The sequence below is a fragment of the Punica granatum genome, chromosome 7 (genome assembly GCF_007655135.1).
Source record: "Punica granatum isolate Tunisia-2019 chromosome 7, ASM765513v2, whole genome shotgun sequence".
Classification (NCBI taxonomy): Eukaryota; Viridiplantae; Streptophyta; class Magnoliopsida; order Myrtales; family Lythraceae; genus Punica; species Punica granatum.
This window is the reverse complement of record NC_045133.1, coordinates 3,345,571-3,362,504: the sequence shown is the minus strand read 5'-3', so window position 1 is coordinate 3,362,504 and position 16,934 is coordinate 3,345,571. Positions and strand designations below refer to the sequence as shown.

The 16,934-nt window shown below is 39.0% G+C and overlaps 1 protein-coding gene and 1 pseudogene across 6 annotated transcripts; one reads left to right on the top strand and one right to left on the bottom strand.

The window, feature by feature from the left end:
- Positions 1-928: 928 nt before the first annotated feature.
- On the top strand, positions 929-4,835 carry LOC116213253 (annotated as a pseudogene).
- Positions 4,836-11,319: 6,484 nt separating this feature from the next.
- Positions 11,320-16,023, bottom strand: LOC116215713 (WUSCHEL-related homeobox 1). Of its 6 annotated transcripts, none has more exons than XM_031551544.1 (4): positions 15,370-16,023; positions 14,747-15,076; positions 13,852-13,982; positions 11,320-12,138 (listed from the first exon to the last, which is right to left on the bottom strand). In XM_031551544.1, exons 1-4 carry the CDS (start codon positions 15,539-15,541, stop codon positions 11,575-11,577), a joined length of 1,197 nt encoding a protein of 398 aa, XP_031407404.1. In that variant the 5' UTR covers positions 15,542-16,023; the 3' UTR covers positions 11,320-11,574. The 6 variants fall into 6 exon arrangements, with proteins under 6 accessions (XP_031407404.1, XP_031407402.1, XP_031407403.1 ...); XM_031551542.1 differs by having other exon boundaries at positions 13,852-13,985; positions 15,367-16,021; XM_031551543.1 differs by having other exon boundaries at positions 13,852-13,985; positions 15,370-16,021.
- Positions 16,024-16,934: the final 911 nt, after the last annotated feature.

Below are 16,934 nucleotides of genomic sequence, written 5' to 3'. Positions count from 1 at the left end.
AAATAAAGGGAGAAAAGAATTCAAAGACAGAAAGCTACAGAGAGGGACAGAAACATAACACTCCATTTGGAATCCCCTTTCGTGATAGAATTCAATTCATTTGGAAAAAAAAAATTAATTGAATTTTGTTATTAAATGCATTTCAATTAAATCCATAAACATTTCAGACAACATAATTTATTTACAACTAAAATGACCAAATTGAATAGAAGAGAAATGAAATGAATTCAAATCATGTCTTGTAAGAATTGACTCCAAACGGTAAGGTAGAGATGGAGAGGAATGATGACCTATTGATAAAGATAGAGAAAAAGCCGAATGAGAGCAGAAGAAGAAGAACATAGGAGAAATCTTATACTATTTTGGTGAAATCATGAGATGTCTTCAATTATTAGCAGAGAATACCTCTCGTTCGGATATCGATCTGATGCAGAACATGAAGTGCTTCTAATGAGTTTCGATCCGTACACTACTAAAGTTCGCACATTGGGAGTTAAACTTGCGTGCATCATTTGTGATATGTGATATGGAGGGGGGAAGATCACATGATGACACCAGAAAAAGAAACCACCAAATAAGGGAAACCACTAAACTTTTATTAGAAAAATGCAATTGGTTTCGAATATTCCCACGCGCACAAATTAAATAGAAAAATAGAGAAATTGGTGTAGTGCAGTGGCTAACACCCTCACCTGGTAACCTAGAGGTTCCGGGTTCGATTCTCATCAGTGGGACTATCTGTGCTCCTTTATTTAAATTTTCTTTCCATTTTCTTGTACTAGCCCATGAACCTCCTATTGTAACAAAAAAAAAATTAAATAGAAAAATGGGGAATTCAGGAATCTTTTAGATATATATATTCTCATAAACAATGTGTGCCATGGCATGAGCACATCTATATATGCCACTTCGTAGATTATCTAATCAATCCCGGCATCGTCTTGCTGTTGTTGTTGTGGCATTGTTGTTGCAAGAGACGAGCGTGTGGTTCAGAAAAGCAACTGGGTCGAGCATTCCGTGGACCTCTTCGGCGGGGCCATGAATATGATGTTTGACACCAAGGTCGAGGATCTCGACAAAGAGGAGCTACCCGAGGTTTGTATTCTCCTGTCTACGTTCTGTAGGAAGGAAGCAATGCTGTTGATCTCGATCTTTTCCATTGGTATATTCTTTTGTCTTGAGGCTTGACTGGTTCGTGCTTTATTATCATGTATGATCTGCTTTCAGTGTTATCAAGAACTGTCCTGTGCCGTACTTACTGTCACATTTTAGCTTAGTGTTGGAGATGGCTATCGGATGCGACCTGTCCTTGTTAGACCGTGTCTTTACCGTTCACTGCCCCTGTGCTGATATTTACTGGTGTCACCATATTCACAACCGATGTATCGCTTTGCTTCTACTTGTTACCGATTGCTTTCGAGCTCCCTCCCACCACCAATAACAATGCAGCTCGTTGCACTTCCATCCTACAGATACATCCATGGCAGAATTCAAAATGAGAAAGTGGTAGTTCGTAGCAAGCTTCATGCACTTACCCTGGCTAACAGCATACTTCATTTTCGTGTTCGTGCACATTTTTGTGACTGGTCCGTTGGGATTTCCTATGTTTAATCTGGCACAACTGCTCCGATAGTCCATAACATATAAATTTTAGCTCGGGAAGTTATCTCGCAGCAATATGCAGTTTGTCATGTAGCTGAGTGGTTTACACGCAGGTACTCTCTCTGCTCCCGGATTATGAGGGTAAATCAGTTTTAGAACTTGGAGAAGGCATAGGTCGCTTTACTGGCGAGTTAACCCAGAAAGCCGGTCAGCTCGTGGCTCTCGATCTAATAAACGGTGTCAACAGGAAGGTATAAGTTTCCACCATTGGTTATTCATTTGCAATTGGAAAGAAGTGGAAGATAGTTCCATCCAACGCAGAGTTGTTCATATTATTCTCACTTTAAAATAATAACTAAATGCAGAATGAAGCCATTGATCGGTGTTATAAGAATGCAAAGTTCCTTCGCGCTGGTGTGACATCGCCAGACCTGCCTATTACAGAGGAATCGATGGACTTGATATTTTCTAATTGGTTGCTCATGTATCTTTCGGATGAAGAGGTAACTACTCGGTTCGCTACTTGGATGACTTCCCTTCTGGGAAATAAAGATATCAGACTATTCTTTCTTGTTACTGCTACTTCTGAAACGATGATATCAGACTATTAATACAGACTGTTGATTATAACAGGTTGCGAATCTGGCACATAGGATGGTCAGATGGTTGAAGGTTGGCGGTCACATTTTCTTCAGAGAATCCTGCTTCCATCAATCTTGGAGACTCCGACAGGAAGTGTAATCCACTGCATTACCGGGAGCCTAGATTCTACACGAAGGTTTGCCTCTGAAAAAGTTTGTCGATGAACGTCCTATAAAAAGCGCAGGATAGCTTATCCTTGCAGTGAACCATAAGGATTGCTTCTCGAGATCTATGCTATTTGTTTTAGTTGCCTTCTCATGTACAAGTTTTCTATCCAGGATTTTAAAGAATGTCAATTGACTGATGCGTCGGGGAACTCCTATGAGCTCTCTCTAATTGGCTGCAGATGTATCGGAGCTTATGTCGGGAGCGAGAAGAATCAGAATCAGGCAACAATCTTCTACTAACTTTATCCCCTTCACTCTTTATGATTCCTGTCTTTTAAGGACAGTATTATGAGTATGATGTTGGTGCAACGCAGATTTGCTGGATATGGCAAAAGATCAAGTCGGAAGAGGATAAAGGGTTCCAGCGATTCTTGGACAATGTCCAGTATAAATCTAGTGGCATACTGCGTTATGAGCGTGTCTTTGGCCCGGGCTTTGTGAGCACAGGTGGGATCGGTATGTTCTCATCTGAATGAACTTCTGCTCAACTTAGGCAGCACTGACATATTTTTGCTGGCTTTACCACTAAAATGAGCGTGAAGCTGATTTTCGCACAGAATTTAATTTAATCTGTATTAAGGACAGTCAAAAAACTTGATATCGCGAACATGATTTTGGAAGTGTCGTTAATCACGAACACATAATTGATTCCCATGATTTCAGTGATTAGATTGTTAAGCTAAATATGATCTTGTATGTGCAGAGACTACCAAAGAGTTTGTGGAGAAGCTAGATCTAAAGCCTGGCCAGAAAGTTTTAGATGTTGGCTGTGGCATTGGAGGAGGAGACTTCTACATGTCTGAGAAGTACGATGTTGAGGTTCTTGGCATCGATCTCTTGGTGAATATGATCTCTATCGCTCTCGAGTGTGCTATTGGGCTCAAATGCGCTGTTGAATTTGAAGTTGCTGATTGCACCACCAAAGAATACCCAGAGAACTCATTCGACGTGATTTACAGCCGGGATACTATCTTGCACATTCAAGTGAGACACTCTTTCTTCTGCTTGGTTTTCATTTTTGGTGAACTATAGTCATGAAAACTCTATCCTTAACTGCTTAAATTATCCAAAATATTTACCTATGGAAATGTTTCGGATAGCCCCGGTTATACATCTGGTGCGAACTACTTATTTTCTCGTCGATTGGTTGTGTGTTTTCTCTCAAATTATTTCAAAGATCAAATCGACTTTTTGCTGATCTACTAACGACCTATATGTTTTCAGTCTTTCGACTTTTATGTGCAATTTCTTACTGTTTACTTCCCGGACCTTTTATAGGACAAACCTGCGCTATTCAGGTCGTTTTTCAAGTGGCTGAAGCCCGGAGGTAAAGTTCTTATTAGTGATTACTGCAGAAGTCCTGGAACCCCTTCCCCTGATTTTGCAGCTCATATTAAACGACGGGGATATGATCTCCACGATGTGGAGGCTTATGGTCAGGTATGCTTATCATTTTGCTAATCTTAATACTGTATTACTTTACTACCACATCACCATATGAGGTTTACTTCCACTTTCTGATATCGGTCGGGATGTCAGATGCTCAGGGATGCTGGTTTTAGTGAGGTCATTGCAGAAGATCGAACTGATCAGGTCCGTAAGAGTTTTAATTATTCTTCATAGTATGATAATTGATATGGTTCCCGTTCCTGAACCAATTCGCACATGTTTGTACTGACAGTTCATAAAAGTTCTGGAGAGGGAGCTTGATGCTGTTGAGAAGGATAAGGAAGCATTCATCAGTGACTTCACTCAGGTGCATACATCTCTTTCTCGCCTTCTCCGAGCCTCCCTTTCTTCTCGGGCCACTTTATCGATGTACTGATTATTTCCTGGTCTGGTATATGCTTGCAGCAAGACTATGATGACATCGTCAATGGATAGAAGGCAAAGCTGGTCAGGAGCTCATCGTGTGAGCAGAGGTGGGGCCTCTTTATTGCCAAGAAGAACTGATGGCCGGACCGGACAGTCTGGGTACTGCTAATATGCCATTAAGTGGATTTACCTTGCTGCATTTTGAAGTGTCATCACCATCGGCCGGCTCTTTGTTGCAGGCCGGCGATTGTGTTGTTTGCCATGTTAATTTCCAATATTCAATAAAAGAACTCCCTTTGGAGAACTCTTTAATCAGAATGAGGATGAAACTATGATCGATACAGGACCCAGATCCATTATTGTTTGTGAAAAGAGTGATTATGGAAGTAGAAAACAGAGGAGCGTCCTCCCTCCATTAAAGAAATCGATAGATGACGAGAGGTGTAGGCCCATTGGATACATTGTAGATTCCGGCCAAATCAGTCTTTGGCTGTTCACAGCTTCCCGGGTCACCTTTTGGTCTTTCGAAAAGCCGAAGCCGAATCTGACTCCTCCAACTGAAAATCCTGCCCAAGATGGAATTATTACGACGAATAAGATACTATCAAGATCATTGTCTTCTACATCTATAAGCCTCACCCTTTGTTCGATTTCATGGCTAAGCCGAGTGCTGCAATCCAAAATATGCTGAGTTTATGCAAGCTTACGCGTATAAACACGTGGTCGATATTTACGATGGATTCAAAGCTGACTGATCGAAGAAGTATGTGCAGATCATTTTTTTCATGACAAACTAGCACTTTTCAGATCATTTTCAAGTGGCTGAAGCCTGGAGGCCAAGCTCGTATCAGTGAAAGTGATAGCTTCACTGCAATTCAAACCAGATGAAACTTGGATTGGTTGAGGACTTGGACCCGTGGTCGATTTCAAGTTCCTTCATGGACGTGTTCTATTCTGTGTTTCGGATCTCGAGAGTATGAAGAAGCTCTGATGTGAGTATATATACATCTAGTGTATCCTTGCGGAAAGTTAATTACTGCGTGCTTATGGCGCGCAACTGTTGCTCGCAACAACTTTTTTTTTGTAATGAGCGACGATGTTTACAGTCCGAAAAAACTCAAATTTCTTATCGATCTAAATCTTATGCACAACCAGCAAAGTATTCCAATTCCGCCATATCGTACACAAACCACATTTTGAGCGAACCCGAAATATCCCATTGAAATAGTTAACCTCTCTGATCTCTACAATAATTCTCTGCAGGCCTTCAAGCCCAAAAAATATCTCTCGGCCTTAAATTTGTTAACGGGCCCAAAAGTTTTTCCCTAATGATTCACTATTTCCTTTTCTTTTTTTTTTTAGCGGGGGCAAAAATAACTACTTTTAAAAAAATATATATTTTTTCCCTCCATTTCAAATTTGTATCTTTAATGGAACAAAAAGTTCCAATCAATGGCAAAAATTTTGAGGTTTCCTCATTGTCTATCTAAACAATATCGTAGATTGCTAAATTTTACATACTGCGAAGGGAGGACAAAGACAATATCGCACGCAGTGGCTCATATTGCAAAACTAAATAGACTATATAGAATGGCTCAAGAATACATGGGCTAACTAAAATATAGAAATAGAATATCTAAAATACACGCCTAACTAGTATAAAATAAAACCTATATATCCAACAATAAAAATAAATCTTGGCCAAAAATAAAACAATAAATCTTCAACATATGCAGCACATTATTAATTGCACAAGAAAATCTGCTGTATTTTTGTGTTTGCCACATTAAAGTGCATAATGTTGGAGAAAAATCGGGGAGTGTGAGAGGACAAAATTTCCCATACCGGTTGAAAGGAAAATATGGGAAAAGTTTATAAAAGATAAAGGCTCAGTAACCCATAGGCTTAGGTTTTGGGTTGCATATGGGCTCAAGATCGAATTAGACCCATTTTATTTAAAAATTTATCCAACTGGTATCGGAGCTCATGGTTATAATCCTAGGTGTGTAGGGCGGCTTCGTGCCGTGAGGTGCGCATAACGCATCATGGGTGTGTAGGGCGGCTTCGTGTTGTGAGGTGCGCATAACGCGCATGTATGCATGGGTCCGTGTGACCCGTAGGCTCGAGTGTAAGCGTAAAGTGTGCCTCGAGCAGGTACCCGTTGTGTCCGATGTCGGAACATCGAAGTGAGGACGGGTGTGATTAAGTCGTGTGGTCCCATCGATTGATTAAGGTCACGTAGCTCTTGTAAGACGACGCAATACCACGTGAGAGCGGGATGTTGGAGAAAAATTGGGGAGTGTGAGAGGACAAAATGTCCCACACCGGTTGAAAGGAAAATATGGAAAAAGTTTATAAAAGGCAAATGTCCAGTAACCCATTGGTTTAAGTTTTTGGATTGCATATGGACTCAAAATCGAATTAGGCCCATTTTATTTAAAAATTTATCCAACTTGTATCAGAGCCCATGGTTATAGTCTTTGGTGCGTAGGGCGGCTTCATGTCGTGAGATGCGCATAACACGCATGTATGCGCGGGTTCGTGTGACTTGTAGGCTCGAGTGTAAGCGTAACGTGCGCCTCGAGCAGGCACCTGTTGTGTCCGATGTCGGGACATCGAAGTAAGGGCAGGTGTGATTAAGTCGTGTGGTCCCGTCGACTGATTAAGGTCACGTGGCTCGTGTAAGACAACACGATACCACGTGAGGGAGTGTGAGAGGACAAAATGTCTCACATCAGTTGAAAGGAAAATATGGGAAAAATTTATAAAAGATAAAGGCCGGGATGTTGGAGAAAAATTGGGGCGTGTGAGAGGACAAAATGTCCCACACCGGTTGAAAGGAAAATATGGAAAAAGTTTATAAAAGATAAAGGCCGAGATGTTGGAGAAAAATTGGGGAGTATGAGAGGACAAAATATCCCACACCGGTTGAAAGAAAAATATGGAAAAAGTTTATAAAAAATAAAGACCTAGTAACCCATAGACTTAAGTTTTTGAGTTGCATATGGGCTCAAGATCGAATTGGGCCCATTTTATTTAAAAATTTATCCAACGTATAAACGTTCGATGCTGAAGTCCAGTTTTCCTTGAACAGATTCATGATTAAAATGATGATATAAAGTATGGAGTGAATATCATCAGGAGTACATGAATATAATAGAAGGTAAATCGATCAAGAGAATGAAGATTATGCTTCTCTTAAGAAGGTAATTCTAGCCTTTCTCGCCACTTTGATTCTGAAATTAAATCTGAAGACAAAATAAGGATTAAAATATTGGTCATCGATCACACGAGAAAATTCAAATTTCTTGTAACTTTGACCAACCCGACGACGAGTTTAGGGAGGAAGAACTGGGGGTCCTACTAGTACCAGGGAGGAAATTCAAGAAAAAATGAATAAATCTAAAAAGAAAAATACATCTATATATACAAATTGAAAAATGCTAGAATAATTCTTTATACAATGTCATTTGGGATGTAGGTATTCTATCTTTTGAGGTTCCCATCAACTATAATACAATAGAGTAATGTGTTATTCTCATGCTACATCACTCTTGAAATTTCAAAGATATTTCAGTTATAAAAATCAATAAGTTATATAATTTATATAGATTTAAATTAAATAGTCGTGCTAAAAGAGGAAAAAGAACTCTTTTTCTATAAATAAATACATGCCCTCAATATCTTGACAATAATAAAACAAAAAAAATTTCCCTATGAACGGTAGGGATCTAGATTAGTGCGAAAGTATAAAAATGGATATCCAACTTATTTTTCTGTTGATGCCCTCTATTTCAGAAGAAATACTAAAAAAAAAAGAAGCAAAATATGATCGTGACAAGAAATAAATTTTAACCAAATATACAATCTTCAAAAAAACCCTAAAACTAGCTTTCTCATGGATAAATTTTAAAAACGGGCAAAATTTTATGCTATTTATATGACTTTCAATAATGGCTACCAACCATTTTGATATAGACCAAACAAGTCTAACCCGCGAATAAGAGCGAGCCCTTCATCTAGTATAATATATAGTGAATGTGGCAGGAAATAATCGACATGGAGACAAAAGAAAAGGCAGACATACATTTATTTTAATTTTTACCCCTCATAATTATTAAATTAAAGAAATAGGAGAAAGATAGGAAAAAGAAAAAAAGAAGGGAAAGAATTTAATAACTTACACACTGTCAGCTTCAGACGCAGAGAGCTGAGGAGAGGGACAGAGACAGAGAGAGATTAGAGAGAAGGAAGGGAATATGATGACCTCATGATAAAGATAGAGAAAAGAGAGAGACATATTATGTCTCTCTCTCTCTCCCCCTCAAAGAAGAAGAAGAAGAGAGAGAGAGAAGAGTATGTATGTATGTATGTGTACAGTACATTATTTATATATAGACAAATACATATATGTGATATATGATATGAAGATACTTACCAAAAAAAAGACGTATGATATGACGAAGATAGAGAGAGAGATCACATGATGACACCAAAAACCACCAAATAAGGGAAACTCTTAGAGAGAGAGAAAGAGAGGGAGAGAGAGGGCCAAGCCAAACCCCAATCCCCATCTCTGTGTCTATTATATGAGCAGCAGTGCTTAGGTATTGTCAATTTCTGCATGTGTCTCTCTCTCTCTCTCTTTCTCTGCTCAGTCAATTCTCTTCTCTTCTCTCTGTCTCTATCTGTCCCTGTGTTCCCTTTCATTCCTCTTTGGCCAATCCCTTTTTTCCTTCTTTCGTTGTTGTTGTTGTTTCTGTTGTTCATGAATGAGGTTCTGGTTTGTTTTTTTTTTAAGAGAAAGTTGTAACATGTAACTAGTTTATATAAAATGGGACATGTCCCATTTCACATTAGATCGGTCGAGTTTTGTCATTTTTTTTGGGGCATTATAAATGTGCTTTCGGGGTGTTCTATATATATGAATTAATGGTTGGCTAACAGCTAGCTGGTCGACTTAGCTTGGTGCGTGTAAGATATGACCAAAACTGTGAAAACATTGTCTGCTTGTTCATCAATGCTGCAATATATGCTGTATAGATCGGTCATGGTTTCTATATAGATGATTTGAAAATTTTTCCATCATGGTGTGTCCATATATAAGATGAACTATTTACATGAGAAAACGAAACCGAGGAAATTCTTAATTACCTTTTATTTGGATTGAGGGATCTCAAAAAAATAAAAGAAAAAAAAAAGAATTTGAAGAAAGAGTGTTATATATTATCATAGACTTGCTCATTCAAATCGAGAATGAATTTTTTGCCAAAATCAAAAGCATAATGATACTCTTTTTAATCGGCAGAAAGAAATGTTGATTTGGAGAGTTTAAGAATCATATAAGATCGAGAAACACGAACTAATGAATATTTAAATATGAATACGTTTAGAATTTGAACAATCAGAAGTAGTGACTGTAACATTTCATCCAATCATTCGAAGAAAAATTCCGCAATAAAACCCATTTGGTTTTCATGCATAGTATCTCTAATTAAATCTTATATTCATTATAGCAACCAACACCATACTAACATGTAATAAGGACTTCGAAATAGAAACATGCGCGGGTATCGCAAAGACATCATATAGTACTTTTCATGTCAAGGAAAAAGAAAAAAAATTATATAGTACTCCATGTAGGACAAAATATTTAAAAATGCACACGTGTGTGGTTGTGATTGGCCACAAAAGATTCTGAAAAAATTATTGGAGAGATAGCTTCTCGTCGCCTGCATGCAAAGAAGGAAGGGAACCCCGTATCAGTCATGTCGGCCAAATCACGCCCAAAATTTTTCTTCTGCCCTTTTTTATCTTTCTGGACTCTTCAGTTTAGGTTGACTCTTCTGTTCTATTTATATTTATTTATTTTATATAATTTGTTTTCTCCTATTTCAAAAATTAATTGATTCTTTTTTCTTTTTTTTTTTTGCTTTGTGCAACTAAAGCGTTGCTTCTTTTTGGAACATATCCTAATCCTCGGTAGCTGTAAAACTCTGCAAGTAGAGATCCCCTTATGTCATTTGCTATGATTACCCAATGAATGTTAATTATCATCTTCATTGATATATTGGTACCAGAAGGGCTCATGACCAACTAATGTTTTCTATTTTTTGGTTATTCATTTCAGAAATAATATACATTTATAAATAAATTACCAACGGTCAAGCTGTCGTCATGTCTCCAAGGGGTACCATGTATGGGCTGATATAATAATTTGCACATCCAAGCTAGCTTTCTCTTTGAACAATAGATGCTTATGAAACCCTAACTTTGAGATTTTTTTTCCATACAAATTCGACACAGATGGATCCAATTCGATCATTTAACCATTACTATCCACATCGCATCATAATATATATATTCAAGTGAGAATTATGAATTTATCTTTGTTGTAGGACTCCAAAATGATTGAAAACATCCCGTGACCAAGAAAAATTTTTAGATGAGACTAACGCACAAAGGTAGTATACATAAGTTCTGATCAAATGTTAAAAATATAATAGAAACGAGTATTGTACTGTTGGCTCCACAAAATAATATATCTAATTTTGTATTGAGAGTTACATACCACGAAATAATGTGTTAGACTCTATATTTGTTAGTCTCACCTAATATTTTCTCATGACCAAGAGCCAAGTCGAATGCTTGAGTGAAGATTAGTCTTATCTATTAAGGCCGCAAATATCTCATGTTTTCGCAAAAGTTAGATTGTTGTAAGAAAGATATGCACATTCTTTTAATGATAACCATATTATACATGTTATCCAAGTGCTTATTATGATGAATCATGAGCTCTATTTTATAACTATTTATGATATATATAACTGTAATATCATATTTCACTTCAAGACTGGAACCTCTCACATCCCAAATTCCCTTTTAGGGCCGTACCTCGTTTCAACATCAACATTCTCACATCCAATAGCATAATGCCTGAACTCTCTCTCTCTCTCAATACATATACACACCAAATTACTAAACAGGGGACATAAACCTATGTCAATTGCATTAAAACCTGTCATGTCACATTCCCCCCTTAACATAAAATATAGTTATCTCGTTGATTGGACCAACATGGTCCATTTGCGCCTAATGGCAAAAGCCTTTGCTTTCACATTAACTCCCACTTTTTTCATGAATAGGGTGGGAAAAAGATTACAGAGAAGATACCCACATGAAAACAAGACAGTCCCTCTCATTTCCCAGCATTCTAAGCATTACATAAAAATGGCATATCTTGATGACAAAACTACAATTAATATATATAGCCAGCCAGCACTAAATCAGTGATACACATATAGCTAGCGAAGATGACCGATTCATTATGGGCTATATAGCTAACTTGCTAATTTTTCAAAGGAAGGAACTCGAAGAATTGGTGAGGGTGGGCGACAAAGCTATTAATGGCCGAGACCGACATCTCCGTCTCCTTCTCATTGGCATAGCTGTCTCCGCTCCGAAGCGGGAAAAGTTGGAGCGTCTGGGAGTTCTCATACTCGCCGTCATCTTCCTGATCGCCTTCGTCCTCATCGCTGACATTATGGAGGTGGGAGTTTATAAAAATTTCCTCATGATAGGGTCTAATGCTATAAAATGGTGGTGGGGGTGGAGGAGGTGCTATTAGGAATCTTGTCAGATGGTGATTACTAGGGGACTTATTACTATCAGTAAGCTTTGGGTCCATTCTTGGAGTGTTAATGAGGTGGGTGGCAGGAGGAGGAGGAAAAGATTGTTGATGGTGCTGCATCATCTGCCACATGTCGTTGACGCTCCTCCTGCACTGCGGTGGATGATCTCCGGCATCGTCGATTTTCATCCACTGATGGTGCTGCTCGAATGATGACGATTTGTGCTCTAGTACTCCTCCCGCGGCTTTCACTGTCTTGTGTACAGTAGAGGGGGCAGTTTCCTGGAGAAATTGTACAAATACATGCACAACATGAGATGACGATGATGAGATCTCAAGTAATATATACAAACCATCTGTGATGGAAACATTAATACATTATATTGTATATACACATTACATGTATATAGATATAGATATTTGCATACAATCAGATTATACGGATTAAACTAGTTCAAAAAGAAACAATAATGTTCGAGTCAATATATACTGGCAAAGAGCTCAACACTCAGTCAGAAGCCCAGGGTCGTACATGCATATATGTGTTTGTTAACCTTAACTTGGTTCAGAGGAACACTATCAAATGTGAATGCCGAGGCTGTGGATAGAATGAGATATTTTACGAAATGTATGAGAAGATCTACATAAAGAACTTCTCAATTGCTTCGAGCTCAAACCAGAAAAGGAAGACCAAGAAATTCAAAAACCATGACAATAATCTCCCAGGGAATTATAACGTAATAATTATATACACGTACCCGGCACGGGTATTGGTACTCATGCCGCGGCAGGGAAAGGGACTGCTGATAGGGAATCAAGTAACAATTTTGTTTAGTTGTAGCTCAACAAAACCAGGGTGTGAGAGAGGGAAAGACAGAATTTTTTTTTTGGATCTACACTTGTTCTTGTTCACCTAGGAATCTAATTAGGCCCGGCACAAGTTAAAACACTCCAAGGAAGTGTCATTCAATCAGTACGTAAAAAAAACATATACATATACATATATATATATATATATATATAATATTAGAGCTGTGCTACACCCTCCGATTCGGAAGAGCCGAATCAGTGGGGGTGGCATTTCCATAATTATCATGAGATGCTGGGGCACTTTCATAATCAGAGGGTGTCGGAGGATATTCCTCAGAAACTTTTCGGAGGAAATATAATTTTCCATGTACTTATTGAAAGGGTCTAAAACAATTTGTACCACAATGTACTCAGCTGTTTAGCCCTAGCTAGGGTTTTTTTCCCCCTTTTTTTGTGTTTTTTTTTAGCCCCTTTGCATTGTCTTCTCTTCTATGTTTTTTTTTTCAGTAATATCAGGGAAAAGAAAAGGGCTGTCAAATCAATAAATTACAACAGAAGAAACAGAACACAAATTTATATATCATGAGAGGCGTGCTCGATCGTATCAATGGCCATTAAAATCAAAGGAAAAGGCAAAAGAAAGAAGAAAAGCCCTCTCTGATTCATAAAGCACACAGCCCCAGAATATATATACACATACATATGTGTATGTATATGTGCATGTCACAGCTATTGTTTCATAACAGCAGCCCCGACAGAAAGGAAGTATTGCAGCTTTTTTCTTAGGACACCTCTCTTCTTCCCTTCGTTCCATTTCCCAACACAAACACACACACACACACACAAAGAAAAAGAAAAAACGTCCAGAAAATGAGAAGCCCTTTTTTATTTTATCTGTGTTTCTTTCTCAATTTTCCAGAACCTTTTAAGGGTAAAGGTAAACCCCTGCTGATGTTAATTATGACATCTTGCAGGGGCATATTCATTAATCATTTGTGCATAATCAGCCCTTAATTGACTATATGTCCATTGGAGACTAAAAGGCTAGCTAGCTAGGACACTGTATGCATATATGCACACACATATATATATATATAATATATCTAAAGCTATGTACATATAATAAGAAGCTGAAAAAAAATTTGAAATATAATAAATATTATATGTTGGTGGGAAGAGAGGAACCTCTGCTAGTGTACTGCAGTTCATAGGAGATGCCCAGTTGTTGCTGCTATTGTTGGTGGTATTCTTGTTGGTCTGGTGGTGATGATGATCAACTCCAAACACTGTCTTGCTTGCCCCTTCTGCTCCTCCTGCTTCTTTTTATTATTATTATTATTATTATTATTTTGGGTAGACCAAAAGGCAAAACAAGAACCAGAAAAAGATCTCAACTTTTCACATCTTCTCTACATCGATCCACACATCGGTTGTGGAACCAGAAAGAAAAAGGAGCAAAAGCGAAAAACAACTGGAAGCTTTTATTCTTATCATGTATTGATCTGTTCTAATTCCTAATATCTATGTGCCCTTTTATGCCTCTCTACCTCTCTCTCTCTAGGGTTGTTACTTGCTGCCCGATGTAGAATGACACGAGCCCAATTCTAAAATCGTTACCTCAAATCCAACCTGCTATTATATCAAATTAACATGAAAACATTCATAAATGCAAAAGTTGGCGCAATATAGGGGTTGGTTTTTATCGGTCATTGTTATAATATATGTCGAGCTAGCATTTCTGACAAGGCATGATTTCCAATGTTTCCAATTAATTTTTTCTAATATTTTCGTAATCTAGACCCAAAAAATTTCACTAGTTATGAGATCCGCCGATCATAAATGAAATGATGCTTATAAAAAAGAGAGAGAGAACAATCATATATGACATCAACTATATACGTTAATAATAATGTATCTATCCTGTAAATGTAATAGCTGGCTATATGTATCTCACAACCCTATAGTTCGCTAGATTTGGCTATTAAACATGGGGGATATATGACAGTTCGAGACATAGTTGCCAAAGGGATAAGAGAAAGAGAGGATTGCTCCGGGAATGAGAAGCAGACTTCCATGGTACCTGATTCTTTCCTTCCGAGGGTTTCAATCTCGTGGGGTACGCTGCCATTTATGTTCTGGTGGTCATCCGATTCCATCTGGCGGCGTCGCTTCTGGCGCTCCCTTGCCTTGTGATTCTGGAACCAGTAGAAGACGTTCTTGCCCTCAATCTTCCCATACCGCCGGAGCTGCGCAGTGATGTGCTGGATTTGGTCAGCCGAGGGTGTCCGGGTCCCCCGCCTGTACAGCTCCTCAAGGGTCCGCAGCTGCTCCGGTGTCGGGTTCCAGCGCGAGCTCACCACGACCTGATGCTGCGGATTGAACTCCCTCTTGCTCTGCTCCGACGCCATTCCTACAATATACACAGACATTAACTTATGTACTTTTAGCGCGAGAGAGAAATTTTTCCGTATATCATCAATCGCATAACATCAATGGATAACCTCTAACCCTCCGAGTCCGAAGGAGCTCGGGCGAGCAGTAATCCTTAGATACAGATTCTCAACTAATTAATTAATTAAGTAATTAATGCTGACGAATTCAGTATAAAACCCTTACAACCAGCCTTCCCGATATGCATTAATAAATTTAATTAATTGATTCTACCTATATGATTGGGGTTCAGTGAGAAAACATCGGTACCACCATGGTGAGGGCGGCCAAAGCCCGTCGGCGGAGAGGTGATCCCAGGGCCGCCGCCGCCATTTGGAGTGGCCGCTGCAGAGATGGGCCTCGGGATGAGGGGTCGAAGCTTACGGCCATTGCATGAGTCGGCCATGTAGAGGTCCCCTCCATCATTGTACCCCATCATCCACATGCCGGACGAACCAATACAAACACACACGGACAGACACAAATTAGTAGAAGAGGACTAGGGTTTCCTTTTTGTTTTGAGGAAGTTTTGTTTGAGGAAGCAAAGGAGAGGGGGGACAGGTTTAGAGAGAGAGAGAGAGAGAGAGTTAGGGTTCAGAATGCAAGGAAATGCTATATATATGCATATGTCATGGCTTAAAGAGAAGATATACTATGGTTCATATATCTTCATATATATAGTATGTATGTTTGTATGTAGATTGATTATATTATATAGCTGGGGGAGAATTTGAAATGGGGTTTGTGTTGAGTTTCAGACTTTCAAAAGAAGAAAAATAGAGAGAGAGAGAGAGAGAGAGAATGTTGTAGGATTGATAAGGAACAAAAGTGAGGTAGAATGAGGTTGATTAAGCAGAAAGAGAGAGAGAGAGAGAGAGGGGGAGAGGGAGAGGGGGGGAGAGGACAAAGAGGAAAAGAGTTATAAAAATGGAGAAAAGAGAGGAATGAGTGAGTGAGTGAGTGAGCGAGTGAGTGAGTGAGAGAGAGAAGAAGGCAAAGGCGTGGAATTCTGGGGAAGGGGAAGAAGGGGTATTGTATTGGGAGAAGCGAGACGAAAAACGACGTGACGTTCGTGAGATAGAGAGTGTAGTAGGGGGTGTGGATTTGTTTTCTTCCTCTGCCATAATGCTAATAATAAGAACGGTCGACTGTCCATCAATCAGGAGGAAATTCCATGCCTAGCTCGACTCTAGCTGGGCCGATACTGGAATGTCAAAGCGGTGCATATCGATCACCTCTTATTATAATCGATCGGTTGCACTATATATACACTGTGAATGTGCATGCATGAAAGTACTTTTTCTCGCCGAAGGAGGCATAATGTAGTGGCCGTGTGATGCAAAACTCAACAAACTCATGCGTTCTATATGGGCAGACCTTACTTATAGCGCTGCGGGCATGTGAAATTCACCGAAATCACCTTATGACTGAAGTCAGTCTCAACGACGATTCATCTCGACCTATAGATTGAGGCAGCCTCATGGTATCACCGGAAGAAAAGGTGTGATACCAATCTGTTGTGTTGTCCTAAACTTGAGCTCTGGAACCTAACGATCACGAGTCACTACGAATAAAATCGGACCTAGCTATGACATTATTTATTTTAATGAATGATACCAAAAGTTGAGTACTAATTCAATACAGTTGGCTCTAGTTGTTAAAGGATGTCACCAAGAAGTCATGTGGGAAAATATTTTCAATCGGGCCACCTGCATGGCTTGTGTTCAAACTTGCCCGTCCTTTGGGCCTACATGGTGTTCAGGCGAGTCATAAGATTAATCGTATGAAACTCAGACACCCTTGTTATCAACAAAAAAAAGGAAAAATGAAAAGTCGAC